This window comes from Mixophyes fleayi, chromosome 10 (assembly GCF_038048845.1).
Source record: "Mixophyes fleayi isolate aMixFle1 chromosome 10, aMixFle1.hap1, whole genome shotgun sequence".
NCBI lineage: Eukaryota > Metazoa > Chordata > Amphibia > Anura > Limnodynastidae > Mixophyes > Mixophyes fleayi.
In genome coordinates this window covers 24,979,182-25,000,278 of record NC_134411.1, presented here as the reverse complement: position 1 = coordinate 25,000,278, position 21,097 = coordinate 24,979,182, and the positions used below count along the sequence as shown (strand labels likewise).

Sequence of the window (21,097 nt, the reverse complement as noted above, 5' to 3'; positions counted from 1 at the left end):
ATAAAAATAGCTTTATTTCATATAGAAGCCAAGACAAGTTGTTATGACATGAAATTAATAGGATGTTGTTGTTGTTGTTTGGCATAAAGTTTTGCTTTGGATATATAGCATCCACTTTAAGTTAAAGCAACAATCCCACATTAAAATATATATTTATTTTCTTTAAATAGCAAGTTAGTACCTTTTAAACAGGCATTTTATAGTTTTTTTCTAAGCTGTCCATGTACAAATAATTATTTCCTTTTTAAAATCTCTCATGAGCGCACATAATTATAAATCATTAATAGCAGCCTGAAGAAACAAACCAAGGAAAATTAGTTTATACTAAGATTCTTCTTATAGCCTACCACAGTGATTCATGCTACACACCTCATTTTTTCATGGGATTGGTCATAGTTGTCAACCGTCCATTGTTGCCCACTGGGATCTCCCGGAGGGGGGAGGGGGGGGGGGAGGTGGTGTCGAATTGCGTAATTTTGTTTCTGTACCCCACGACAAAATCATCATTTTGTTGCAGGGGCTGGGCCAGAATGGAGCAATTTGCCATATTTAGGCGCTCCCAACGGGCAGGTTGCGGGAAAACTGCCTGCTCTCCCGGGAGTCCAGGAGACCTACCCAGAATTTGTGAGTTTCCCGGACATTCCGTGAGATTGGGCAATTATGGGATTGCTGCTTTATGGTTTACCAGCAAAGTTATGCCTAGTTTGCATGATGCAATTTCAAAGAAACAAAATGTATGCTTAGTGCAAACAGAGATGAGAAAAGACAATGATTCACAGCAATGAAGCTACATACATGGGCAGTTGAATGACCGCCATTTAGTTCATTCAAAAGTCAAACATTTGGTATTCATGTCGAGACATGCTTTGTTGTCATACAGGTCATTGTCTACTATAATCTGTTTGAGTGTGTGCTAGTTGGAAATTGCAAATTATTCTCTTTGTTATTCAGCACTTACAAAAGTGAGAACATATTTTACAGAGGTGTAAAATTTGGGATACTATAATACAAACAAATTTTCGTTTATTAGCTCCTATGGGAAGTAACCTATATACCAAATATAAATATACATTGAAATTAGTGGTATATAGGTTACTTCCCATAGGAGCTAATAAACGAAAATGGAAACTCTGCAACAGGAAAGGAAGTGGATAAGTAGGTTGTTACAATCATTAAAAATACATTGGGCCTTGGACGGTGTTCATGACATGGGCCCCTCACCCCAAGTATTTTAATATATGCAGCAGGTCTCATACTCCACCTATTGTGCAATAAATGTCAATATAATTTTCCCAACTTCATTGATATATACAGCAAGTTCACTCCCAGTTCTCTTACTTTGTTCCGGACATGTTTGAAGCACAGAATTTGAATGGGAAAAGGCTAGACCTCCTTACAGCCATGAGCATAGTTTGTATAAATGAAAATACAAAGCAATATAACAATTGACAAGGCCATATCATCTCCACATTTGTATCTTTTCCAGTTCCTAACAGACCCATATGAAAGCTTCATGAATCGTCACCTGAGATATTACGGATATTTTAAAGGTAAGAGCACAAACGAGGGGGGGATTCAATTGACAGCGTTACTCGTGAGAATAAAGCAGCCCTCGCGCTATTACCGTTAGTATGGTAATTTTAACGCAGATTCCTGCTTGCGGCTCTGAGAGCAAAAATCAGCGCTGAAATCAGCGTACCAATGGTAATATTGCGCACTATTACCGTGGTAACGGTAATAGTGCGCGGGCCGCATTATTCTTACGAGTAACGCGGTCAATTGAATTCCAGTCTAGGAGTATATAGGACCATTTTGGGGTATTTATGGAAACTGCTTTATAGGTGACTATGAACAAGGGAGCTGTGAACCAGAACAATCAGTGAAATGTTTGCTGTAGTGGAAAAATTGCAGCTAGATTCTGATTGGTTGCTATGGGTTACACCATATTTACTTATACTTACCTGAGGAATTATTTTCAGAAATGCCCCTTATAGCGGTTTGTGTGGTCCACTGTATTTTATGTTTTGTAGACATTAATAACATTCTAATAAATGTATTTAATGAAAAAAACAAAAACAAAACACTTTTTTTGACTGTTTTATCATGAATGACTTTATTACCATGTGACATTAATTCAATATTATTATTTTTTTCTGTGCAACTTAATAATGCACATAGGTATTGGACGTATCTTGCAGCGTCTTATGTTGTAGAGCACAGCAGACCTGCAACCGAATTCATGGTGGCTAAGTGGTTAGCACTTCTGCCTCACAGCACTGGGGTCATGAGTTCAATTCCCGACCATGGCATTATCTGTGAGGAGTTTGTATGTTCTCCCCGTGTTTGCGTGGGTTTCCTCCCACACTCCAAAACATACTGGTAGGTTAATTGGCTGCTAACAAATTGACCCTATAGTGTGTGTGTGTGTGTGTGTGTGTGTGTGTGTGTGTTAGGGAATTTAGACTGTAAGCCCCAATGGGGCAGGGACTGATTTGAATGAGTTCTCTGTACAGCGCTGCGGAATTAGTGGCGCTATATAAATAAATGGTGATAATGATGATGATCAGTGCACATACCTAGAGATCTGAGCCTTGATGCATTAGTGAGTAAGCAAAGCTTAAATACGTGCCTATAATACTGAGTGCGGGTTGCGCCCACAATGCGTATAATACTGAGTGCCTTGGTGAATCAGGCCCAGAGATTGTCCTGGTTGGAATAGAACCCATGACTCGCTGTGAGAAAGCATTGCTAACCACTGACGCAGTGCCACATGTTTGGTTTGTCACAATAAAATTAATTGCATGACATTTGTCTCGCCCAGTGTGTCACAACTCTAAAAAGGTTGAGAATGACTCCTTTCATCATCATCATCTCCATTTATTTATATAGCGCCACTGATTCCACAGCGCTGTACAGAGAACTCATTCACATCAGTCCCTGTCCCATTGGAGCTTACAGTCTAAATTCCCTAACAGACAGACAGAGAGATGGAGAGAGAGAGAGCGGCTGGGGTCAATTTTGATAGCAGCCAACTAACCTACCAGTATGTTTTTGGAGTGTGGGAGGAAACCGGAGCACCCAGAGGAAACCCACGCAAACACGGGGAGAACATACAAACTCCACACAGATAAGGCCATGGTTGGGAATCGAACTCGTGACCCCAGTGCTGTGAGGCTCCCTTAAAACAATATGTTGGCAGAGAGCGTGAAATAAAACAGAAAATATATAAGAAACAATGATAAAGATATACGTGTATATTTCTGCAGAAAATAACGCAAGAGAAGAAGACATTTTATTGAGAGCAGCCCGACGGAACAGGAGGAAAGGACATGTTACTTCAGAGAGCAATTCAGACCAGACGTCCTCTCCGGAAGACCAGAAGAAGCTCATTTGTATGTCCTAAACTCAAGCTGTGTGGTTCTGTTGTATTTCTATAAGCACACCAGCAGGGGGCACACTATTCTCTGGAAGTTGCAGTTTTAGAATACTCTGTGATGCCAAAAATATTCCTAATAGTAATGGCAGCTATATTTACACAACACCCATCTTATAGTCTTAGCAGTGATTACCAGGGGCAAATGCAGGATTTGTGGAGGGGGGTTTTCACACCACGCCACCAGTGGGCGTGACCAGCATGCATGGGGGCGTGGCTATAATATTAGACAGTGCTTGGCCTCTCCAACTCTTCCTATCCCCATAATATACATGAGCAATGCTGCATTCACTACTGTTAGGTGCACGCAGCTCTCCCTGTTCAAGCAGAGCAGTGTGAAGCGGGGGCAGGGTCTAGCCACCTCAATTATACAGTGCTCCGGGCTTGGAGGGGGGGGTTTCCAGACACTAGGAAACCCCCCTCGGTTTGTCTATGATTAGATTAGAATGTATTTAGGTTGGGACCATAAATACATTTGTAATGAATATTAAGGTTAATTTACTGCATTGTTTTGACCCATAGCTATATTTACTTTCAATAATATTACACTTTATCTGAATGGTTACTATGAGTTACAGTACATGTGTGCTCTTTGGGTCATTTTATTAAATAAGCTTTTAATGTTTAAAGGGAATGCCTATTTTGGACAACACCCTCCCTCTCTAAAGTTGCGAATGGGGGGGAGGGGATGGTGTCAAAACTGGACATCTCCTTCATGGCGTATTTTTAGATTGCTTACATTATGCTACATATAAAGAACTGGTAGTAGCTCAAATCAATTTATAGGCTATAACAGGTGCATGAAAGGGTGGGGTTTTCCTAAAAGGAAAAAACACAGACAAATTCCCCCAGCACACTGCTATAGCCAGCAACAGATCTGCTATTTCTACTGTAGATAAAAATGCAAAAGTCTCGGTTGCACACATTTGCAAATGTATGTTGAAGCCACCCACCACTCCAAGGTGCTTTTGCTAATAGGGTGGTCCTACTCTAAACAATGAGAGTCCTATATATCTGAGCCATACATATGTGTTTTTAAATTGAGAGCTAACTTACCAAAGAGGTACCCCAGAGACCTCCAAATAGCAATCCAATGTCAGTACTCCCCCTCAGCTACTGACACCAACATGCCTCTCAGACAAATAAAGAACTGGAAGTTGCTCAAATCAGTTTATAGGCAATAACAGGTGCATGAAAGGGTGGGGTTATCCTAAAAGGAAAAAACACAGACAAATTCCCCCAGCACACTGCTATAGCTAAGCACCACTCATACATTTGTCAGGTGAGTTGTAGTAAAATAAAATCTCTTTCTTCCTCTCCGTTAGATTCACTGTTGCAGGAGAGCTCCATGTTTAAAAGCCGGCAGATCGTGTTTGATAACCAAAAGGGACAGACCGTCCCACGCCTCAGTGAGCCCAGAGATTTGTTTTCCATCTCCATGCAGAACATCCTCCCACAGCCCCCTCGTTGGCCTACAGAGTGTGAAGTTATTACTGAAGAGATCAACCACATTGGTAACTATGAGGAGATGTCTTACGTAGAAGGTATATAACAAGCCTGGCCAACCTGCGGCTCTCCAGGTGTTGTGAAACTACCAGGCCCAGCATGCTTTGCCAGCCCGCAACTGACTGTGTGCTGGCAAAGCATGCTGAGACTTGTAGTTTCACAACACCTGGAGAGCCACAGGTTGGCCAGGCTTGTTATATAGCATCGGCTATCATCATTATCAGTAGCTCATTATATAGCGCCACTAATTCCGCAGTGCTGTACAGAGAACTTGCACACATCAGTCCCTGCCCCATTGGAGCTTACAGTCTAAATTCCCTAACATACAGAGACAGCGAGAGAGACTAGGGTCAATTTGATAGCAGCCAATTAACCAACTAGTATGTTTTTGGATTGTGGGAGGAAACTGGAGCACCTGGAGGAAACCCACGCAAACACAGGGAGAACATACAAACTCCACATAGATAAGGCCATGGTCAGGAAATTAACTCATGACCGCAGTGCTGTGAGGCAGAAGTGCTATGTACTAAAAAGTACATAGCACTTCTACAACTCCTGATTAGATGTGATTAGTACGGTGCTATTTAATATTTGCCTATGGGGAGTTACGGTGCTCTCACTTCATAATGGCAGCTTTAAGCCACACTGGTGTTATGGTGAGAAGGGTTAATAGTGTCATAGTATAGATATAATACATTTCTAATGTACTTTTCTACAATGATTATATCTGCTGGCATTAGGATGTTGAAGAAAAAAGAAAGATTCCTTGACCTGGGTCAAGGAAAGAGAATCGGCATAAGCACTCCAGTCATTATTATATATCCTCATTCAGAAATGAAATAAAATATAACTTTTATTAGTCAGATTAAAATTGATAGATCAATGAAAAGTGAAATATAAAAAACATAAACTAATGCAAACAGTGCTCCACAGTGTTGTGTGTAATAAAGGAATCTTTCTTTTTCTTCAATTTATTCATCAGCCTGTAGCACCCCCTCTCTCTTAAATTGGGAAGATTTCCATGATTTAAGCTAAGGAGAAGAGGTTGTCTAACTCCCCTGGTACAGGACCCTCTCTCGTCTTTTTGGCATTAGGAAGTTATAAAGAGGGAGCACTGTACTATATTTTATATTAAGTTAATATATTGAAAACTCAAACCCAGCATCAGTCCATACTGTGAGGGATGTTCTGTTCTTGAGTTTTAATTGATTTTCATAAATAACTAATATACTTTGATCCCTTTTTTTTTGTACATGTTGATTGTTTTTCCCTGGTCAGGTAATGAAGCATATAACATGTTATGGAATATTTTTTGATTATATTGTTTTCTCACATTTACATTTAATAATTTTTTGAAGAAGTTTGGTCTATTAATTAATCCATATAATAATGTGAGATTAATGGTTGATTAACCAACTCTTCATTATAGATCATAGGGGAGAAGTTGTCTTTGTTCCTCTTTGATGACATATTACAATCTACTGGATTATTTCCATGATAAGGTGCTCATTATTCTTGTAACTTTATGTTGTGTCCTCACATAGAATGGGAACCACCACATCCGGAGGTCTTCTACAGTCATACGGGGAGGGAGCCAGTGGCACAAGGTTTATTTGAAGGGGACGGCAAAGTGGTATATGAAATCAGCCCAGGTAATGTCATGCATAATATGGGTCATGGCAATGGATACTGTAGAGTAGTGAGGGCCGGCTGTGTGAGTTATACTGTACAGAGTATTGTAGTGTGGATAGACTGGATGGCACTGACACAGTATTAGAGGTTGTATGAGACTATTAGTGCTAGGATAGTATGGATAGAGTGAAAGGTGTAGTGTTATACTGAGTAGTGTAGTTTGGATAGGCTGGACGGTGTAGTGTTATACTGAGTAGTGTAGTTTGGATAGGCTGGACGGTGTAGTGTTAAACTGAGTAGTGTAGTTTGGATAGGCTGGAAGGTGTAGTGTTATACTGAGTAGTGTAGTTTGGATAGACTGAAAGGTGTAGTGTTATACTGAGTAGTGTAGTTTGGATAGGCTGGAAGGTGTAGTGTTATACTGAGTAGTATAGTTTGGATAGGCTGGAAGGTGTAGTGTTATACTGAGTAGTGTAGTTTGGATAGACTGAAAGGTGTAGTGTTATACTGAGTAGTGTAGTTTGGATAGACTAGAAGGTGTAGTGTTATACTGAGTAGTATAGTTTGGATAGGCTGGAAGGTGTAGTGTTATACTGAGTAGTATAGTTTGGATAGGCTGGAAGGTGTAGTGTTATACTGAGTAGTGTAGTTTGGATAGGCTGGAAGGTGTAGTGTTATACTGAGTAGTGTAGTTTGGATAGGCTGGAAGGTGTAGTGTAGTTTGGATAGGCTGGAAGGTGTAGTGTTATACTGAGTAGTGTAGTTTGGATAGGCTGGAAGGTGTAGTGTTATACTGTGTAGTGTAGTTTGGATAGACTGAAAGGTGTAGTGTTATACTGAGTAGTGTAGTTTGGATAGACTGAAAGGTGTAGTGTTATACTGAGTAGTGTAGTTTGGATAGACTGAAAGGTGTAGTGTTATACTGTGTAGTGTAGTTTGGATAGACTGAAAGGTGTAGTGTTATACTGAGTAGTGTAGTTTGGATAGACTAAAAGGTGTAGTGTTATACTGAGTAGTGTAGTTTGGATAGACTGAAAGGTGTAGTGTTATACTGTGTAGTGTAGTTTGGATAGGCTGGAAGGTGTAGTGTTATACTGAGTAGTATAGTTTGGATAGGCTGGAAGGTGTAGTGTTATACTGTGTAGTGTAGTTTGGATAGGCTGGAAGGTGTAGTGTTATACTGAGTAGTGTAGTCTGGATAGGCTGGACGGTGTAGTGTTATACTGAGTAGTGTAGTTTGTATAGGCTGGACGGTGTAGTGTTATACTGAGTAGTGTAGTTTGTATAGGCTGGACGGTGTAGTGTTATACTGAGTGGTGTAGTTTGGATAGGCTGGAAGGTGTAGTGTTATACTGAGTAGTATAGTTTGGATAGGCTGGACGGTGTAGTGTTATACTGAGTGGTGTAGTTTGGATAGGCTGGAAGGTGTAGTGTTATACTGAGTAGTGTAGTTTGTATAGGCTGGACGGTGTAGTGTTATACTGAGTAGTGTAGTAGTGACACTGACAGTAACAGATATTGAGCAGATCATTAATGACATATTCTGGTTGCAGCTTACAAGGGGTCCTACTTCACTGGCTCTCGGACTGGTGGGCGCCGCTGTCTCAGTAATATGCCGTACACGAAGGTCAATGGAAAGAATAACAACGACTTGCAGTTTGAATCCCGATTTGAAAGTGGTAATCTCCAAAAAGTTGTCAAAGTGTGAGTAACCTTATTAGAGTGTGGAGAAATATTACAGATTGACTGCTGTGAGAGCTGCTCCTGTATAATACTATTAATATGCACACGGAATACTGATAAACATGTCCATATCTTCAAGCGCTTATTGTGAGATTAGTCAGAACAGTTATAATGTGTCACAGGTTATTTTGCTCCTGTTGCTACCCCAAGCCTTGCATATATCCCACAGTCAGTGGTGTCTGGATATTACATACAGACACATCTATTATTTCTGGGAGGCTGTGTTATAAAAAGCTGCATCTAACTGAACAAAAGAGAATTTTTTTGTAATCACCGTAAAATCCATTTCTCTGCATACATTTGGGGTGCACTGCTCACCTTGGGGTATAGAGGGCGCTGTGTTTTGTAAGGCACTAAAAACATAACAACTTGTCTGGCTTGCTCCCTCTCCTCTATGCCCCCTGTATGGAGGTCCTTTGTTTGTTTTTAGTGCCTTTGTGTTGGAAATTGCTGAGAAATTGTATAGAAGTTGGTTGATAAAATTAGCTAAAATGTTTTGTGAAGTGTTGAAGCTAATTTTATTATGCTTTTAGATTTTCTAATAACGTCATTATGGTCATTATACTTGTTTTGTTGCTAATTGTTAGTTAAAGTATGTGGTGTATGTTATCTGAGCCGTCTCTTGTATTCTCTACCCAGGGGGATGTATGAATATGAGTTGACCTTACGCACGGACCTTTACACCAGCAAGCACACTCAATGGTTCTACTTCCAGGTGAAGAACACAAAGAAGTTGGTTCCTTACCGTTTCACCATCACTAACCTGATGAAAAGCAACAGTCTCTACAATATGGGTATGAAGCCTCTCATGTACTCCGAGCATGATGCTGTACTCAGTGGAGAAGGATGGAGAAGGGAAGGGAAAGACATTAAGTATTATCGAAGCTCCCGATCTCAGGAAGGTGGCACTTTGTATTGCTTGACATGGACCTTTGAGTTCCCGCATGACAATGACACCTGTTACTTTGCTCACTGCTATCCGTACACCTACACTGACCTGCACAGGGACCTTCAGAGGTGGACTTGTGACCCTGCACGCTCCCAGTACTGCAAGCTCCGGGCCTTGTGCAGGAGTTTGGCGGGTAACACTGTCTACTCGCTGACTATCACCTCCCCCTCGATAAACCCTGAATCAGCGGTCAATAAGAAGGTCGTGGTGGTGACCGCGAGAGTGCACCCGGGAGAGACCAATGGCTCTTGGATGATGAAAGGCTTCCTGGACTACCTCCTGAGCGACACTTCCGATGCTCAGCTGCTGAGGGATACATTTATTTTTAAAGTGATTCCAATGCTTAACCCTGACGGCGTAATTGTCGGAAACTATCGCTGCTCTCTGTCTGGGAGAGACCTGAATAGGAACTATAGGAGCATGCTGAAAGAGTCCTTCCCCTGTATTTGGTATACTCGGGCAATGATAAAAAGGTGAGGATCTACTGAATGGTGGTCATATATAGGGCACATCTTATCTGTATGTTATTAAACCACTATGTATTTAAGGGATACACTTGAAATGTTGACAGTTAAAATGTTGACATTCGGAATGTTGACACAATAATGTTGACAGTCAGAATGTAGAAATGGTGTCATCATTCTGAATTTCAACAATTTCCTGGACAGCATTTCGTACCCAACCCTGTATTTAATGCCGTGCTTGCGTAACCCTTTCACATGTACTATTTCCTGGCCGCTGAATGGTAAGAACTCACTCACATCAGTCCCTGCCCCATTGGAGCTTACAGTCTAAATTCCCTAAAACACACACAGACAGACATACAGACTAGGGTCAATTTGTTAGCAGCCAATTCACCTACCAGTATGTTTTTTGGAGTGTGGGAGGAAACCCACACAAACACGGGGAGAACAACAAACTCCTCACAGATAAGGCTATGGTCGGGAATTGAACTCATGACCCCAGTGCTGTGAGGCAGAAGTGCTAACCACTTAGGCACCGTGTTGATACGCGAATATAACATCTTTATGTGCTTGTTAAACATCTTATTCAAAAACCATGGGCATTAATATGGAGTTGGTCCACCTTTTGCTGCTATAATAGCCTCTACTCTACCGCAAAAGCTTTCCACTAGATTTTGAAAAATGGTTGCTGGTATTCTCATGCATTCAGCCACGAGAACATTGGTTAGGTTGGTCACTGGTGTTGGGCGATAAGACCTGCTCTCAGTTGTTGTTCCAATTCATCCCAAAGTTGTTCGATGGGGTTGAGCTCAGGACTTTACCCACACCAAACTCTGAAACTATTTTTTGACGGACCTCAATTTGTGCACAGGGGGCATTGCCATGTATAAAAAGAAAAGGTCCTTCCCCAAACTTTTGCAACAAAGTTGGAAGCACACAATTCTCTAGACTGTTATTGTATGCTGTAGTATTAAGATTTCCCATCACTGGAACTAAGAGGCCTCGGCCATACCATGATAACCAGCCCCAAGACAATATCGCTCCTACATCAAACTTTAAATGTTGGCAGTACACATTCGGATAAGGATCGTTCTCTTGACATCTGCCAAAAGCAGATTCGTCCGTCAGTCTGCCAGACGGTGAAGCGTGATTCCTCGCTCCTGCTCATTCAGATTCGAAGGCCATATGCATTAGACCATGTCAGTCAAAGTTTGGCATTGCGCATGGTGATCTGAGGCTTCTGCAGCCGCCTGGCCATGGAAACCCAACCTTTGAAGCTATTAACACAGTTGTACTGACGTTGCTTCCAGAGACTGGAACTCGGTAGTGAGTGCTGCAACGGAGAATAGGTGATTTTTTTTCCATGCTCTGCACTTCAGCGCTCCAGTTCTGTGAGCTTCTGTGTCCTACTTCTCGGCTGAGCTGTTATCACTCCTAGACATTTGCACTCTACAGTAACAGCCTGATTCATTAAGGATCTTAACTTAAGAAACTTCTTATTTAAGTCTCCTGGACAAAACCATGTTACAATGCAAGGGGTGCAAATTAGTATTTAATTTTGCACATAAGTTAAATATTGACTGTTTTTTCATGTCCCCTAATATGCTCCTATCATATAACCTCATAGCCAGACCTCCCAACTGTCCCAATTTTGGTGGGACAGTCCAGATTTGAGGGCTCTGCTTTGTCCTGATCAGTGGGAAAGTCGGGAGGTTTTGTTCACTGCTGTTCTGCATGGCAGAGCATTGTTGAACGGGTGCAGTGCGCATGGCAATGAAGAGATTTGGAGGGGAGGGAAGGTGAGAACGGGGCACTCTAGTGATTGAAAAGTGCTAGGTACGCCCCCGGGGTGTGGCCATGCCCCCATCCCGCTGCCGGAGAGACCAACGATGGGAGGTACCACATACCACTACATAGCCCCATATTCCACCATATGCTCTTCACCTGCCGCCCTAACGTTCCACGTCAGGCAGTATATTTAGGAGGCAGTTACATTTCTTAGCACTGAGATTTATTTGACAGTGCTAACGGTTCTCCTTTCTGCTGAAACCTGATTGGCTGGATTTCAGTAAGAAGTACGCACTCAGATTTGTGAAACTTATCACAGATCTACTTCAGTGATGATTACTAATTGTCACTGTGTGAAGAGCTCTGGTTACTGTGTGAAGCAATTTGAAATTGTGTCACATAATAAGATTGATTGATTTGTATATATAGGCTTAAACTGTTTCCGGAAAAATGTGGTCTAGGAGGAGCCTAAGAACTAGAGATGGGCAGGCTCGGTTTCTTGAAAACCGAACACACCCGAACTTAGGGGTTCCGAGTCGGCTCACGAGCCGGCTCGGTACTGTTGCGCGCCCTCGGAATTGAAAACGAGGCAAAACCTCATTGTTACGTCATCGGATCTCGCAAGTTTTGGATTCGTTTTTAAAATCCAACATAACGGGGGGTGAGAGGGAGGCTGGACCCCCATTTTTCTTTTCTGCCACTGCTGTGTGCCAATGTGTCCTAGATGTGTTAGGAACTGCCGTGTGTTTATGTCATTGCTCTGTCGCTTACCATCCAGCCAGGTCACTGCAGTCTTTGTCCGAAAATGTATGAAAATAATAATGTGACCTGTGAGGTGCTCAAAATTGACTGCAAATGACTTGAAATTGGTGTTATTGAGGTTGATAAGAATGTAGGAACAAAAAAAAGAGCAAAATTATGTGATTTTAGAATATTTTAGGATTTTTTCTAAAAAATACAAAACCAAAACACGAGGGTGGTTTTTGCCAAATTCAAAACCAAAACACGAAGCTAGCCGAGATCCAAAACCAAAACCACTTCACGGGGTCAGTGAGCATCTCTACTAAGAACCATCCACTTTAAATCATGCAGAAGGTATTTATATTCTCAGAACTAATTTATAATAAGCGCCATTATGCCTCAGAACACAACGGTGGATTATTAAAATTGAACAAAATTGAAGTTGGTTTAGGATCAACATTTTCCACCACTTCAGGTTGTTGTTGGTGCCATTAGTTAGTACCTACACATTTTATGAAATGTAGAGCAGAACTGGAGTGAAGGATTACACCTCACCCTAGGCCCGTATTGCCCAATCATGCATCCAGAACCTTTGTCGTTTTAGCATGGATATAGCTACCGATCCAACATGCTTGCAGAGGAAGATGTTTAAGTAGTTTTTTTTAATGTTATTTTGGATTAGACATTGTTCAAAGAGATGACAGGTGACATTTAGTTGACCTATGCTGTGACTTCTTTCCATCAGGCTTTCTGCGGAACGAGAGATTCTTCTGTACTGTGACTTTCATGGTCACAGCCGTAAAAACAATGTGTTCATGTACGGCTGCAACAACAAGGGTCAACCACAGTCAAGGCTGCATGAAAGAGTCTTCCCTATGATGCTAAGCAAAAATGCCCCCGACAAGGTACCACAACCCTATGTTATAGCAGATTGTAGTAAATATGATTAACCAGGTACTGTGTATAAAGTGTATGAAACAAGTGGCGATGCATTAGGTTTGTTGAATATTTCTTCTATATTTCCATGTACATTCATTAGTATACAAATATAAAAATCTAGATAATCCTTGTGTCCACATCCCAAACCTCCTCACCACAAACGTTTATCACTACAAAATTCTAAACCTCATTACCATTAATTAATTTCCTTATTAGACTTAAATAATACCACACCTCAAACCCCCTCAACATCACAGGTATGTGTATCTAATCCATCACTGATTATCATCTACTTCCAAACCTCATCACTATCACAGATCATCACCACCATCTTCCAAACCTCATCACCATCACAGATCATCACCACCATCTCCCAAACCTCATCACCATCACAGATCATCACCACCATCTCCAAAACCTCATCACCATCACAGATCATCACCATCTCCCAAACCTCATCACCATCACAGATCATCACCACCATCTCCCAAACCTCATCACCATCACAGATCATCACCATGTTCTCCCAAACATCATCACCATCACAGATCATCACCACCATCTCCCAAACATCATCACAGATCATCACCATCTCACAAACATCATCACCATCACATATCATCACCACCATCTCCCAAACATCATCACCATCACAGATCATCACCACCATCTCCCAAACATCATCACAGATCATCACCATCTCCCAAACATTATCACCATCACAGATCATCACCATCTCCCAAACATTATCACCATCACAGATCATCACCATCTCACAAACATCATCACCATCACAGATCATCACCATCTCCCAAACATCATCACCATCACAGATCATCACCACCATCTCCCAAACCACTTCACCATCACAGATCATCATCACCATCTCCCAAACATCATCACCATCACAGATCATCATCACCATCTCCCAAACATCATCACCATCACAGATCATCATCAGCATCTCACAAACATCATCTCCATCACAGATCATCACCAAGTCCCAAACATCATCACCTTCACACATCCTTACCACCAAGTCCCAAACATCTTTACTATCACAGAATATTACCACCAATTTTCTAACCTCATCACCATCACAGATCATCACCACCATCTCCCAAACCTCGTCACCATTACAGATCATCACCACCATCTCCCAAACCTCATCACCCTCACAGATCATCTCCACCAACTCCCAAATATCTTTACTACCACAGAATATTACCACCAATTTTCTAACCTCATCACCATCACAGATCATCACCACCATCTCCCAAACCTCGTCACCATTACAGATCATCACCACCATCTCCCAAACCTCATCACCCTCACAGATCATCTCCACCAACTCCCAAATATCTTTACTACCACAGAATATTACCACCAATTTTCTAACCTCATCACCATCACAGATCATCACCACCATCTCCCAAACCTCATCACCATCACAGATCATCACCACCATCTCCCAAACCTCGTCACCATCACAGATCTTCACCACGAACTCCCAAATATCTTTACTACCACAGAATATTACCACCAATTTTCTAACCTCATCACCATCACAGATCATCACCACCATCTCCCAAACCTCGTCACCCTCACAGATCATCTCCACCAACTCCCAAACCTCATCACCCTCACAGATCATCTCCACCAACTTCCAAACATCTTTACTACCACAGATTATCACCAGCAATTTCCAAACCTCCTCACCATCACAGTTAATCACCACCAAACTTCAAGCCTCGTCACCATTTATTACAATAGTTTGGTAGAGTACACTATCATCATTGGCCAAAGTGGACATTTAGTGGTTGTATGGAAATTTAGAATTGGAGTTATGGAAATTGGAATGTAAGGGAATGGAATTTGATAGTGTTACAATGAAGGCAGAAGGAGATGTTGGTATGACATACCACCATGTAAAACGCCACTTTGACCATTGGTCTACATGCAAGTATGGTAGATAAGAATCTTGCTCTAGCCTACAGAAGACTACATACATTATAACAAGATAAATATATGATTTGAATAAAAGGGCACTGAATTGCCAGAGTGGTACTGCAGATTTTATTTAAACTTTCTGTAGCACACGTGTAAGACGTGCCATTGCCTCTGCCACTAGTCTATATTAATTCAACTGATCTCTGGCTATACAAGGTTTAACCCTACATAAGAGACATGATATTTACTGTGTACATTTTGTTTAGTTCTTTTTCAAGGGCTGTAAGTTTAAAGTACAGAAAAGTAAAGAAGGCACAGGTCGGATTGTAATGTGGAGGCACGGCATCAGAAACAGCTACACCATGGAGTCCACGTTCGGTGGTTCTACACTAGGTGGGTATTCCTCTCCCCCAATACTAATCATCAGTGCCTCCTTATGATGAGCATGTCTATTGCAGTGGGTGTACCTCATCACTGACTCCTTTCTGGGTACACACAGTTGTGATGTGCCTGTGGTCCACCAAACCTCGGCTATGTTACAGTGCAACTTTCTCTTGCACAGCCATTTGTGGCAATGCTTACCATGGGATATAGAGGGCGCTGTGCTGGGAGTAAGGCACTAAATTCTAACAACTTGTCTGGCTTGCTACCTCCCCTCTATGCCCTCTGGATGTAAATTCCTATGTTTAGCACATAGCGATGTTCATGGAAGTAAACATGAAGACTAATGTAAAATCAGGAAGATAATGCAACCTGTTAACTAGCTGGGAAACAGTGTCTCATATATTGTTGTCATTATTCTTATTAAAGTACTTCTGTGATGTCACTGGGTTTCATAAATATTGGTCCAACTACAAAAAATGGCCGACTCCATTGGACCTCATTTACATCTTGGTTTTGCATTGGTGGGCCTAGACAGTAACCCCACACAGATCAAAATGCCAGGAGACACCTCTGCCAAAGTGTCCTATTATGTGCTTGTTTACATTGAATTTATGTTTTTGTTTATCTAAAAATATTGCAGGGGAGAGAAAGGGCACTCATTTTACAGCAAGTGACCTCACCTCGATGGGCCACCACTTCTGCGACACGCTGCTAGATTTCTGTGATCCCGACAGCACCAAGGTGAGCACATTTTAAGGAGTTTTCAAGGGTTTTCAAAAGATGCCCCTTGATTTTCAGATGTTGTTGAGCTTGGTCTTCATGCAGTCTGTAAATAACAGCTGGAGAGCCACTACTATGAGATACCTAGCTGTGGAGATCCTTGTTTGTGTCGTGACTGGTGTTAATGACCTCTACCTGTCCTCTAAACATCCTTTCTCTTGAAGTTCCAGGTTTGCTTGTCCGAGATCCAGACTTTAGTGCAGGAAGAAATAAGAGAGAAACTGAAACAACTTGGACGAAACATTGATTCAGACGTGAATTTGAGTGACATATCATTATCAGATATTGAATCAAGGTGAGAACGGAACCCTTCAGATTATAAACTCTTGTGAGCTGCTTTATGCTCGAACTGCATGGACTGGATCACATAGTCATAAATTAAGAGTAATAACCTGACCTTAGCATTGGCTGAGCAGATTTTCCAGCAGTCCTGAATGATAAATCCTGATCAAATGTTGATCTGGATTGGCTATTGATTTGGACCTACATAGACACTGATTTTGGCAACATAAACAAATTGGTCTTCTTATTTTAACTTTAATATTTTTATTGACATATATTAAACCATGGGGATACAGAAAACAAGATAAGGGAGAGTTACATAAAAGGGACAGGGAAAAGGGGTACAGAGTGGGGAAAGAACACAATAGTAAAATCACATCAGTCAAAATCCTTGTCTAAGGAGGAAACAATAGATCCTCAAAAAAAGAAGAGACAAAAAAGAGTTTAATTGACCAACTGAAGCGAGTAAGAATGTAAACTTGAGAAGGTTCAGGTGAATCGACTTTGGAGATAGGGATCGGGGACAGTGGCTTGGTAGTCGTTGATCGTGAACCCTTCCCATCAGCGACATATACATGTCAACTAAACCATCTCATCAAGGATGAGGAGGCCAAAGTGGCCTCTTAATCGCTTCATCAGAGCTGTAGGAAGAGTCCCTGCTGTGTCTTTTAATAGTCTAGTGTGCAGTAAAACAACATCCCCCCGTGATCAAACCCTCAACCCAAATGTTCTGATAACTTCTATGAATATTTGTGAAGGTTGCTTGTAGTTGTTTTTGTAAAGCAAGACTCAGCTAGTGGTCTGGAGCCTTACAAATAAATGAATGGTTACCAGTACATTGCAAAAAGTCTGATCACTACAAGAACACAAACTCGATTACCAGGATTGTGCGCATAGGCCGGTCATCCAGATAGTGGTAACAACTATGGATCTTCCTTGTAAAGTTGCTGATATAACCAGTAACGCCATGTTCAGTGTAGCAGGCGGTGGTTGTTCAGCTTGTCTGAGCGGTGATTGCTATGTGGGCTGGTGAGAGTGTGAATCACTTGTCTGAGGCAGAGCTGTCAGTCATCTTGTTTCATAAAGCACAATCTGATGTTGTACAATATAATTCCATTTCATTTTCTGGGTAATGATCTATTAAGTGAATTATGATCATTTAGTTTGATCTGATCACAATAGATGTGTTTTTGGTATATAGGTTATATTTTTCAATTTGGTGGTCCAAACTGTTCTCATCTGAACAACCAGACCTGTGTAATTTGTCCCTCGATGTGTGTCGTCATATTGTTCACTGCTGCAGTCTTTGACATTTGTGCTGAACCACCAGATTGTGCCATGTGTGGGTGCATCAGTGTTAGGCTGGGTACACACTACAGGGTTTCATCCGATTGTAGGGCCAATCACACGATAACAGACTGTTCAGCCTGATATCGCATTAAACGTTCCACTGATGAATGGGTATTATTCCAAAGCTCATCGTATCGTTTCATTTGATTTTTAAACCGGACTAAAAATCTTGTTCGATGATGGAACGATATTGTTACAATTCTGCAGTGTGTATGCACTCAGGACCAGCAGTGTAGGTAGATTTCCATAGAGTTAGAGCCAATGGTTATAACAAATGAAGAGCACAGATCTTAAGGTAAATCATGTATAGTGTGTACACAGGGCTCGGCCTGCTGATTGGGACTTTCAGTCGTTGGTAAAATTGTTAACGATATCGCATCGGGAGAAATTTTCTGTAGTGTGTACCCAGCCTTAGACCAGACCCTCTCTGTGCACAAAACCAGCAGAAGCGTTAGCTAATACTAATTCTGCTACCTTAAGGGTGTAACAAAACAAAACATTTCATAGATTTAAAAAGTAAGTACATTTTCTAATGAAATACATTGAAGTGTTCAGTAATATTTCATTTTACACAAGAACAAAGAAATGTTGATGACTGTCATCTCTTAAAGAACTTGTGACAGGACTAGTAAATTAGTTTACCATCTTACTGTGATTTTGTTAGTAGAGATTGCCAGTGCACACACCAGTCTTGGGGCTAGATTTACTAAACTGCGGGTTTGAAAAAGCGGAGATGTTGCCTATAGCAACCAATCGGATTCTAGTTATCATTTATTTAGTACATTATACAAAATGACAGCTAGAATCTGATTGGTTGCTATAGGCAACATCTCCACTTTTTTTCAAACCCACAGTTTAGTAAATCTAGCCCTTGATCTTAGTACTCAGGGCTTTGCACAGTTTGTTACTCCCCAGTATACTCAGTGGAGGTAATTTACGGAGCACAGAATGTTTGGAGCGCAGTGACACATCAGCGGTGCGCCTCATTTTATGCAAGTCTGTCTGAGTTTGCACATGGAGTCGAGTTGGGTGTTCCTAGGACTTGAATTTTGCTCCAGACAGTCTTTGTGTCTCTATGTTGTACTTTGGTGGAGTAGCGCTCCAGGTAATACAATAAAAAGCTTCTCACGCATAACATTGCCACAAGTAATAAAGGCCTGGCCACTGTCCCATAACTTCTAGGATTCATTAGAGTCGTGCAGTATTGTAGGAGAAAAAAAAATAAAAAAGTTTATATACATTAATAAAAGAGGTAGCACTAAAGTGGTCGGAGGGTGGACCTTGATGTGACATTTACACTTATGCACAGTGTGCCTCTAGAAGGGGCTAGCTGGGCAGGGGGGCATCTGCTCCTCAGACCTGTCCCATAGTCGGCTACTTTGGACTGGGGCAGTGGGCCTTTAAAATATTTCTTATAGGCTGCTGAGCCTCTATAGACTTTACCAGCTTGTACTATGAGCTGACCATGGTAATACTGCACGGTCATCAGAAGTCTATGGTAACATCCATTTCTTATTGTCACAGCACCAGCGGATCCAATAGCTCTGAATCTGACGGACTCCCCGCACATTTACTGAACATGGCAGATAAGGTGAGTGCTATATATTTGGGAAGGGTGCAACACAAACACTATAAGCTGACAGCTAATTCCGTATGATTTACTGAAGCATGACAGCCAGCTAGTGCTATTACCGGAAGAACACTTCTTTCTGGGGCTGGTTAGGGAACAGACATGTTGCAGGATCATTAGTAAATATCGTGCAAGACAAAAACATATGGAACACTTTTATGTTAGGACTCTGAACATAATTTATTGATTGGATGACACAAGGTATCTCCTTCTGCACACTTTATAATGGACAGCATTGTGGAGTAGAGGACATGCTCAGGGGTATATTTACTAGACTGCAGGTTTGAAAAAGAGGAGATGTTGCCTGTAGCAACCAATCAGGTTCTAGCTGTCATTTTGTAGAATGTACTAAATAAATGATAACTAGAATCTGATTGGTTGCTATAGGCAACATCTCCACTTTTTCAATCTGTAGTTTAGTAACTGTACCCCTTAGAATGAGATTTAATGTTGGTCTCTGAAACTAGGTTTATTTATACAGGAACCATACACAGAATGCTAATCCAGCCAGGGTGTAACATACAGTGTACTTGACACATAACACCTTAGTAAAAGGTCAGATCCAGCATATACATAGCGTCAGCAATGTTTATTTACACACTTCCCTTTACATTACGTTTCAGATGTTACAGGGCATGTGTCTACACATCTGATCAGGAAACCTGTAGCTGAACACATGTTTTTAGTCATTCACTGGGATTTAGTTTCCATTTATTCTGTCCATTCAGCCAATATCACTGGCACTAAATCTGTTTTTCTAAAACATCAGAAAACTAGCTGTACCCAATATCTCTGTAAGAAGCCACATATTACAAAGAAACACAGTTAATGTTAAAAATGAATATGCCAGCTGAGCATGCTCAGAAGAGGACCCCCATCTGCATAGCTGAGGGGACCCGGGAGGAAATCGCTGGGGCCCTACCCAATCTTTGCTATGGGGCCAGGTGATGCAGTGTCCCATGCTTGCTCCAACATTGTCTATAGTGTTAAACACATACTTACCAACATCTTCGATCTTACCTCTGGGAGATTCTGGAGGGGGGGGATCACGCTGCTCTGAATCCACGGGGGTGGTGGTGCGTGAATCGCATCATTAAACCATGCCCCTGCTTCTCAACGCCGTAATTTTCAGCCTACAACAGTGGGGGAGTGACCAGGATTTGGCAGCTCTGAATCGCATCTTAAGCCCTTCCCCCACCCACTTCACTAGGGAAGTGGGCAGTTGTGGGAGGTTGCATTGCTCTCCAGGGAGTCCGGGAGAACTCCTGGAACTCCTGAAAAGCACAAAGTTAACAGGAGCTATATCAGACTTGCAACTCTCCCGCAATGTCCGGAAGACTCCCGAAATCCGGGTAGGTCTCCCGGATTCCCGGGAGAGCAGGCAAGTATCCCGCATACTGGAATTTACTTGCCATAATGACGCGATTCGCGGTGAATCGCGTCATTTTGGCCCCGCCCCTGTGTCAAAATGACGTTTTGTTGCGGGGACGGGGCCAAAATGATGCAATTGACCTCGCCCCTCCCAC

General features: G+C 41.7%; 1 protein-coding gene across 1 annotated transcript in view; it reads left to right on the top strand.

Moving 5' to 3' along the window:
- Positions 1-21,097, top strand: part of AGBL2 (AGBL carboxypeptidase 2) — a 39,942-nt gene that overhangs the window by 3,752 nt on the left and 15,093 nt on the right. Inside the window, exons 3-13 of the mRNA XM_075188080.1 lie at positions 1,487-1,550; positions 3,267-3,392; positions 4,759-4,947; positions 6,484-6,591; positions 8,125-8,275; positions 8,954-9,736; positions 13,002-13,161; positions 15,412-15,538; positions 16,170-16,270; positions 16,474-16,604; positions 19,466-19,532. Of these exons, the coding sequence (XP_075044181.1) occupies positions 1,487-1,550; positions 3,267-3,392; positions 4,759-4,947; positions 6,484-6,591; positions 8,125-8,275; positions 8,954-9,736; positions 13,002-13,161; positions 15,412-15,538; positions 16,170-16,270; positions 16,474-16,604; positions 19,466-19,532 (2,007 nt within the window). The remainder of the gene's footprint in view (positions 1-1,486; positions 1,551-3,266; positions 3,393-4,758; positions 4,948-6,483; positions 6,592-8,124; positions 8,276-8,953; positions 9,737-13,001; positions 13,162-15,411; positions 15,539-16,169; positions 16,271-16,473; positions 16,605-19,465; positions 19,533-21,097) is intronic.